Source organism: Acanthochromis polyacanthus, chromosome 4 (genome assembly GCF_021347895.1).
Source record: "Acanthochromis polyacanthus isolate Apoly-LR-REF ecotype Palm Island chromosome 4, KAUST_Apoly_ChrSc, whole genome shotgun sequence".
Taxonomy (NCBI): Eukaryota; Metazoa; Chordata; class Actinopteri; family Pomacentridae; genus Acanthochromis; species Acanthochromis polyacanthus.
The window spans coordinates 14,616,292-14,625,498 of record NC_067116.1 but is presented as its reverse complement, the minus strand read 5'-3'; the positions used below and the strand labels follow the sequence as shown (position 1 = coordinate 14,625,498).

At 42.9% G+C, this 9,207-nt stretch overlaps 1 protein-coding gene across 1 annotated transcript; it reads right to left on the bottom strand.

Annotated features, from left to right (window-relative positions):
• Window positions 1–1,099: 1,099 nt before the first annotated feature.
• Window positions 1,100–2,768, bottom strand: LOC110970810 (beta-1,3-galactosyltransferase 2-like). Its single transcript, XM_022221133.2, has one exon. It carries the CDS (start codon window positions 2,751–2,753, stop codon window positions 1,521–1,523), a length of 1,233 nt encoding a protein of 410 aa, XP_022076825.2. The 5' UTR covers window positions 2,754–2,768; the 3' UTR covers window positions 1,100–1,520.
• Window positions 2,769–9,207: the final 6,439 nt, after the last annotated feature.

The window sequence follows — 9,207 nt, the reverse complement described above, 5'->3', positions numbered from 1 at the left end:
GAGCACTGGAGTGTGTGTTCATTTATTGCCTGCCTCCATCTCAAAATGTGCAGATACACATCCAAAAATACACATTCATTTTTGCAAGCTAAAGTTCAGTTTCCTAACACTGGCAGACATTTAAAAGCATATGCATTCGTTTTTAATTAAACCTATACTTAGGTGTTTTGCTGCAGAATATTTTATATTCCCTGGGGGCATTGAATGTTTAATTCATCTCTCATCATTCAGCCTTGACATTGTTTTTCTTCACAATGTTTCTACTTGACCTGAACTTCTTCAAATGTTTTACTTTTCTAGTTGGAAGTTAATGCATTTCTCCAAGGTCCACTGAATACAATATTACATTTTATCCATGATCACTGGTTTGTTGGTAAAAACTAAACTTCGTTATTTGTCCATTGTTTGTTCACTTTTGTGTTTTTGGATGGCATGATTGTTTGGCAACAATGCAACTACCTGTGAGGGAACATTGAAGCAGAATAGTGAGAAGAGAAGTTTGGGCCCACAAAAAAATCTATATATAAAGACACCTCTTGTTGATGTTGTGTGTGTTGCTTTCACTTTTTTTTGTTAAAAGTTACACCATATGAAGAACTGGCTATATCAATGGCTCTCGGTAAGTGAGTCATTTAATCTGAAATCATCATTAACTGCACTTTTACTTCCTGCTAAAATGAACCATTATATTATCAGAATCTGTATCTTCAATAGCTGCATGTTTCTGGGACCCTGACTCCACCAACCTTTCTTGTGTTTGCTGAGATACGTGCACTTCCAGACTGTTACACCCGCTTCAAAGAAATACTATATAAAATGCTATATTAACTGCTTTAAGGATTCTCATTACAAAACCCAAAAGTAGAACACTGTGTCATGAAGAAAAGTATCCCTGACTTAATTGGTGGTACAGCTGTTGACCAGCTGTACCACAAAGACTATATAGATATATATAAGATTTCAGTACATTTAATTATTTGATTCATTGCACATTGGCTCAAGTGCAGAGTCATACTCAATGTAAGGCTTTAAAAAATACAATCTCAGTCATCTCAGATGTGATTCTGGGTGCTTTTATGTAAATGTTTTTTAAAATTAAATACAGTGTATGACAGATAAACCTCTTCAGATCAGTGTTCTTTGATAGATCTGTAAAGTAAACACTGAGAAACAGGGCAGCATAACTGGTCAATGTCAAAGATTCATCATTCATTCCTATTTAGGTAGTGTAACTTTTCAACATATTACATGGACATTTGTCTTTGTCTGTGTAAGCACAACTGTGTCATAATTTTTCAATTTTTTCAAATATTATTCCTAGAATGTGACAAACTGCACTACTCTTTACTACACAATACCAAAAACAATGTGCTTTTCCCCATATAGTGTATAGTGCTGAGTTCAACATGCCCTCCACCAGCAGTAGTTACAGTGGACCAGCTTCCCTTTTTTGAAGCAGGTTGTAGTCACAGGGTCCATCATGGAGGCCTCTCTCCATGGAACTTTACTATGTTAATGGCTTAACAAGGCTTATTCTTGTTGCTCTGCAGGTGGTTCCAATCCCTGATGATTTCAGAGGGGTTGAATCCATGGGATGTGATCAGTTGGCTGTACTTACAACTGGAGTAAGGCACATGATAATGGTTGAAGAGGAACTCATTGGGAGGTGGAGCTGGGTCAATGCGCAGCTTCGCCAGGCAGATCCCCACATAAACATCTTCCAGGTGAAGCCTGCGTATGCTGAGTGAGGCCTGATAGATCAGCTCGGCCATGTCCCCTGAGAACACGTATCCTGTGCCTGAGCAGAATATTGGGTAGAGCTTGTCTGTATACAACTCTGGTGGCATGTACCACTTGCTGTCCTTGTTGTGGTTTGGTGCATGATTTGTCATCAGGTGGCCGGTGAAGTACCTCTGCTTTGGAGGGATCTTAGGTTTCAGTAACTTCTGGATGAGATACTCTGTATTGACAAACATGTCACTGTCTGTCTTCATCACATAGGAGGCATGTGGGCAATTGGTGGCCACCCAGTTCATGCCCATCAGGGTCTTGACGGTCAGGTTGTAGTAAGTGTCCCGATAGTCCTGTTGGATGATATCATGATAAACACGGCTCTCTTCCTCTATGCTGCTCTGGAGGACGGTGTCTGAAGTCGTTCCTGTGCCGAGCAGAAACAGACGGACAAACCCCAAGCCCATTGCTACACTCTCATTTCCCCATGTCTGGCGGATTGCATTGCGGGCATCAGCCTGTCCTGGTTCTGCAGCAATGAGGAGGATGAGGAAGGGTGTGCTGTCCCTGCACTTGAAGGGCTCGTTCAGGATGTAGCGGTAGGGCTGAGCGCTGAGCTTCCCTCCTACACCCATCTCCTTCTGTAAACTATTGTTAGTGCTCATGGAGTCCCCACCTCCTCCTATTCCTCCTGTTGCCTCTCCTGCTGCACCCTCCGCTTGCTGAGAGCTGAGGTTGAGCAGAGGCTTTGGTGGTACATACCCCGCCTCCCTCCACAGGCTCCTCAGGGAGCTGCTCTGGTTGGATTCTCCCTTGGGAGTGCGGAAGCCCCTGACGGCATAGGCCAGTGGGTTTTCACGAGGCCCACTGTGTCCTGGCAGCCAGTCCTGGTGGCTGAAAAGTAAAAAGAGAGTGAAGAGCAGAGCCAGTGAGAGGAGACCAGTCACATAGGTCCGAAACAGCGAGCGCTTGACGGTCCAGGTCATCTTGATGGGACAGCAGTGCCGCCGTCTCCACTGCATGGTGCAGACCGGGGTCACAGGAGGCTGCTGCTGCTCAAGAATGGGCGACGGCGGTCACATACAGTCACCTCAAACATGTGGTTGCCAACAATCAGAGGGTTATCTGAGCTGACAGATGGGTTGGAGAGAGCCTCCTGGTGGAGTCAGGAGAACATTTGAGCCCCAAAGTGCAGCTTAAAGCAGGCTAAAAAAGCTCCCGATGGAGCTAGGAAGGCGGCGATTCTCTGGCCAGGGAGGCTTCTCCCTGGCTCTTCTTTGGCACTGTAGACAAACACAGGGTCATGCTCTATGTCTCATCTCCTTCAGGATATGATAAGGGTCACCTCCTCTGCGTTTGCTCTCTCTAATCTGAAAAGAGAAAAGAAGAAATTGAGAAAACAGAATTGGCAGCATTCCAAAAGCACCTCCTTTTCCCTGGCACTGAGCCACATGTCAATTGTCTGAGTTGAAGATATGTTTTTATTTTACTCTTGGGAAAAAATAGTAATTCATAGTCATTTTATTTGTGGTTCGTTTTGACAAAATCAGAGTAATTCTTTTTTCTTTTTTTTCCATGTGCAAAAGCTCCAATTAGAGCTTCCTGTGGATGCAGTGCCCAATATGGTAAATGACTCATTTTGTAAGCTAACAGTTTGAAAAGGACCAGCTGAATCAATATGACAGCATTATGGGACCTTTAATTGAACAGAGATGAGAACCAGTTGATTTCTGGGGGTGTGGCTTTAAGAAGAAAACTATTGTTGTGAGCACATCGGAGGTGGAAGGAAAAACTGCTGCTGTAAAAATTATTGTGCATACATCTGTACGGTTCAAAAACAGATGCTCCTCGATGCGTTACTGAGATGCAGCATGTTTTTTTCAGAATAATTCTCCATCGCTACATATATATATATATATATATATATATATATATCAGCAAACACAACTACTAGTTTACACAATGACAATGATCAGAGCATTTGATTCATCATCACAAAATCATCTCACAGTGAGATTTTTTAAATTAGAGAAGAACAGAACATAGTAGATAAGCATCTATGAGGAAACTGTGGTTGTCAGGTTCTGGATTTGGGGGATGAGGGCTCACATTTGCATGTCATTGTTCAGCTTAATGCCTGGGGCAGAAGTATAAATTGCAGGTTTGCTCTACGTGGCGCTGGCTAACGCTACTCTGAACCGCTTGGTCGAGCAAGTGTCATCAGCCCCCCACCAAGTGTTAACAGCCAGGGACGAGATGCATCTGTCAGAATGAGTTTCCAGGGTCCAGCAGGCAGTGGTGCCGAATCCTGAGCAAACCTCTGGTGATAACAGCCTTCACCTGCCATTCACCTTCCACCTTCAGCTTATCAATGCTGCCGACTGTCTCCCTGAGATCACCCAGGCTGCTTGGCCTTCTTACACAAACGAGCAAAAATACAGGACATACAAGTAAACATGCAGACACACAAACATGCAGCAATGTGGACAAAATGTACATGATTACATCTGCTGCCCACCCGGAAGTTGTTCACAGAGAGACTCACAAAGACGGTCATGTATACACATCCTGGTTCACTAAGTCGTCAATGCAAATAATCCGTGAGCACGAGCACGTTTACTTTGTAATGATAGACAAACCAAACACTGCACACATAATCGTTTTTGTGTGTGAACAGATGCACAAAGTAGCACAAACTATAATGCAGACCAGCATTACTGATATACACAACATACATGGACTGCATATGTAATTATTCATGTGTGTATAGATGCACAGAAAAGATGCACGTACACGTCACACATGATTATATCCACACTAGATACATGCATCCCCATTGCTGTGCATGTTAACTGTCTGTCATACACACGCACGCACGCACGCACGCACGCACACACACACACACGCGCACACACACACAGTGGACACACATCACTGGAGAAAACAGAATATGCCAGCAGAAACTTGGAGGTTGTACTAGACTCTAGTGAATATTAATGCAGCAGCAGTGTAGCAGCGTTGAATCCATCCTTCCTTCTTGAGTGTGTTCCTTCACCTACTGCTTGCATTGCCTCCCTTTTTTGTTTGTTTGCTGTTTAATAATTTGCCGATACTGAACAACTGAGCATTATTTTGTGCAAATTCTACATGCCGGCTTCAGTAGATTTTCTAAGCTTCCCGTTTTCATTTCCTGCTATGTTTGCTCATTCATCATGACAACTGACAAGGAACACGATAACCTTTTCAGGCGAGTGTGCTTACCCAGTGCAAGCAATTACAGGAGAATGAGAGGGGCCAGGGCCGGTTTTGTTTTAAAGGTTAACATACTTTACATCGAAGCATATCCAGCGTTTGAGAGATTTCTGCTGTCAACTAAATGAACATCTAGTTCCATGAGTTCTGATGAAGGCTACACACAGAGACACACAAACACATAACTGTGCATGTACATGGAGATACACACTCCACAGAGATGCCCACACACACCGACACCCACCCACACACTCACTCACATGCAGACCACATGAATGGCTTTGTTTTGTTTTCTTCGATGTAAATGTCCATTTCATTGGGAGATCAGACATCCATTTTTACTTTTCAGCAGTACCATTTAATCTGCCAATGCCTCTCCTCATTAATTCATTTTCTTGCCTCCCATCAATGTCTCTTCTGTGCAAGTCAATTAGTTACACTAGCACTAATTAAAGCCCCAGCGATTCTGCAGCGGTCAATAATCAGAACATAGGCTGGGGGAGTGGCACGGTGGTGACATACAAGGCATACATTGTGGTGTCGTCTCTGTCACCACATCAGCTTCACATCTGGAGGAAAAAACAGCATCAACAGAATGAAATAAACTTCCCAGGTTCACACACCATTCTCCCGTTTGCTCTCTTCGTTCCCATAGCTACATAAGCAGCTGATTGTGCCTCAACAATATGTGTGATGCATGCAAAACAAGCTTCACTGATGTCGATGAGAATATGACCTTCATTCAGTATAACAGCGCACTTTGTTATCATCGTGACACACTTTCTTCAGAGAAGAAACATCTTTCATTTGTGAGCTGTTTAGAGCCGCTGTCGACTGAAGTTGAGGGTTAATTTCAGTTAGAAACAGATGACGTGGGTGACTGAGGTTCTCGTTTCATCTAACCACATTTCCTGAAACAATAACTACATTTAGGATTTCATGTAATGGTAAAGTCATGCGTTGACCTCAGAGTATATAAAACTCCGGAAGACCACCAGATAAGACATTAACAGAATTTTCTTCATACTTCATCTGTCATAAAATGTGAGAAAATACTGAAAATCACAAATAAAACTGCATTTTCTCTCCAATTTATAGTCTAAAACTGATATTCACTAGGGAATATTAGGGAAGAAAGTTCAGATGAAAAACATTTTCGAGGATGAAAGTGGCTATTGTTTGCCATTTATTCCCCCTCACATGATTAATCAGTGATGGAAGAGTTATTTTGTCTGTTGTTCAACCTAAATCGACTCATTGTTTCAGCTCTTACAGCTTCAAGCCAGCATTGTTTTAATTTACCTACAGTATTGTGACTGAAGTAAACTGCACAAATAATGCCGGTTCATCATTACATCAGTTAGGAATACACACTGAGAACTTTTACTCTTGATATTTTTAATGTTATTAGTAGTATATTTTGCTGATGGTACCTTAACTTTCACCTCAGTAGAGTAGCTGAAGTATTTTACATATAAGTTAACATTTAGAAAATCTTTCATACCATCAGCAGTCAGGCTATTCAATTCAAAATGAAACAGATAAGAACCCTGACAACTGAATTTCCCTTCAGGGATGAATAAAGTGATTCTATTCTATTCTATTCTACTCAGAATATTTCCTGCACCACTGTTTTTTTCAGAACTTAACATCTTACCTGTGTGGTGAAGCAGCAGCTGTAATCTCAGCTCTGGTATCAAGGTTGAGGTCAAACAAGACTTGTAGTTAACAAAATGAAGTAGCCAATGGCGACATCGATTTCTTTTATTTGTCCATTACCTAAGGTCTACTGTCTGTTCTTGTAATAAGGTGTGTTCAATGTCCAAACTTCTGCTGCGAAATGAAAACATCACCTTGTTCATTTCATTTGGAGTAGCATTGCTGGTACGCCTTCTGTGAGCCACAAACCAAACCCAGATCAACAACTGTCTGTTTAAAACAGGTTATTCATGAATCAATCTCTCTTTGACATCTCTCTCCTTTTCTCATTTGCATCTGTTTGAGCACAAAGAGCTTATGAAAAACATTTCCTCTAATCATGGGACTAGATAAGCTGTTGAATGAGGTCCGTGAAGGAGTCCATAAACTGTAAACTGACTCCATAAGCTTGATTCAACTTTTTTGAAAAGAAATCAGGACAGAGGGGCTCAGCAACTCAATGACAACCACAGTTTGGCTCCAGGCATCACAATAGCTAGAAGCTGAGAACTGTGATGATTTTTAAAATGTTATGGTAAGAAAGCTGAGCCTCAATCCTGGTGCCATGAATAATGAGAAAGCTGAATTTCTATGGATTCATCCGTAACAACCTCAAATTGAAACTTCACAAAAACGCCAGCAATAACGCAAATAATATATCATGGAATTTACTATAAAAAGCACTTGGGACACATTTCATGATTAATGTCTGCACATCTCAGGATTTTGTGTGTCATTTTGCAGCATTAAAATAACAAATAAAATGGATATTGTTTGGGCAAAAGTCAAGGGGAGGAAGCCGTCTGTTTTTTGCTTTTGTTTTTGAAAAACTTCCATTGCATTTGAGAAAAACACCAGTAGCAATGTGATAACAGTAACAGTATGTGACGGAGCGCCGTTGAACACTCCCGTCATTCCCCGGCGACGCGTGTCTCTCTCTCGCTCCGTGCCGGTGAGCGCCGGGGCAGAGAGTGCGCCGCTGTTCCCTGTGCCTGCAAGCTACGTTTGGTCTAAATCATGCATTATCATTTTAATGCACTGGTCGCTACCACCGGACTTTTGTGCTGGCTGCGGTCGGCGTCCGATGGTGCACAATCGGTGCCGATGCACCCCCCCCCCCCCCCCACCCCCACACACACACACACACACACACACACACACGCTCATCTGCTGTTACTGCATCCCGTTCACTCCTCCATAGACCAAGCCGAGCTGCTTTCATGGCACGCCTTTAAAGTGCTGGGTGGCACGCTTTTTCATATCATTTGACATGGAACCCTCCATTATTGGGGAAGAAATTATTAAATATGTGTCTGGCGGGTTGTAAGTCCTGTTTGGGAAAGCCAGTAATTAATTTATTTGTTTACTTATTTTTACTACTGCAATGGATTGTATTGGAATAATTTGAAATCCTTTATATGAGGTGTTGTTTTTGCCATTAAACCCTCTGTTGCCAAGTTGGTGGTTGTCCAGGGGAGGGACTAGGGGTATAAAAGGGAGCTGTGGTACATTGTGTGGTGTCTTCTTGGACAAGCTAGTCACATTCTGGGTGACAAGCTGCAAAAGTTGTGAGACTTGATTCCCACGGGCATGGTGAATTACAGCAGAAAGGACACCATTGTGTGTGTGCACGGGGGCAGTCATGCCTACCCTACTGCTGATCTGGTGGTGGTGGTAGATGAGCAACCCTACTTGCTGATGGTGGGAGTGGTGGAAAAGCTGCCTGCTGCTGTCATCCTGGGTTGGGACCTACCAGTGCTGCTGGATGTGTTGCTGGTGGCCAAAGATGGGACTGCAGTATGGCGTTGTTGGGTCCAGTGCTCACTCATGCCCAGGCCAAAGCAGGGGTGATGCCTGACTCGCGACAGGGGAAGGGACTAGATCCAAATCCCGTCTCCACTCTGGACAGCAGCCTGTTCGAGGGTGGCACAAAAGGCCCAAAAAAGTCCCGCCGGCAGCGCCGGTTTGAGAAGGGGCTAATGTCCAGGCTGCCGGACAGTAAAATGGGACTGTCCAAGGATATGTGGGAAGTACCTGAGGACATTGGGGCACTGCAACAGGGGGATGAAACTCTCAAACCTTTGTTTGCTAAAGCAGTTGGGGGTTTGGGGTTGACTAAAGAAGGGAAAGACTGTTTAGTTAGTGACAGGGACATTTTGTATTCACTGGCTGACGGGGTCAAGCGCCTTGTCGTATTTATGTCTAGATAAATAAGTGTTATCTCAAATCGAATATTAGACTGTAATTATACCCACTAAGATATTTTCTGATTTAGTTTTTGTTACCAAATCAAAAAGTAATACTGATAGCTTCATCGATAGATAATAGTAGAAACAAGCAGTATAAATGTCATACACCTGTATGATGCTGAACCCAGGTAACTTTGGGCTCAGTGTGCTGCCTAAGGCCACATTGGCATGAATTAATTAGGCTGTCTTTGGCATCTTACTCGAAACTGAGAGTGCTGAAGTAAATTTAAAAGAGTTTGTTGCTTGATCATGTCAAAAAAATAAAAATAAAAATCAC

What these genes read in the sequence shown, in the direction of transcription:
- LOC110970810 (XM_022221133.2), bottom strand. Translation starts at nt 2,753, where the DNA reads ATGCAGTGGAGACGGCGGCACTGCTGTCCCATCAAGATGACCTGGACC.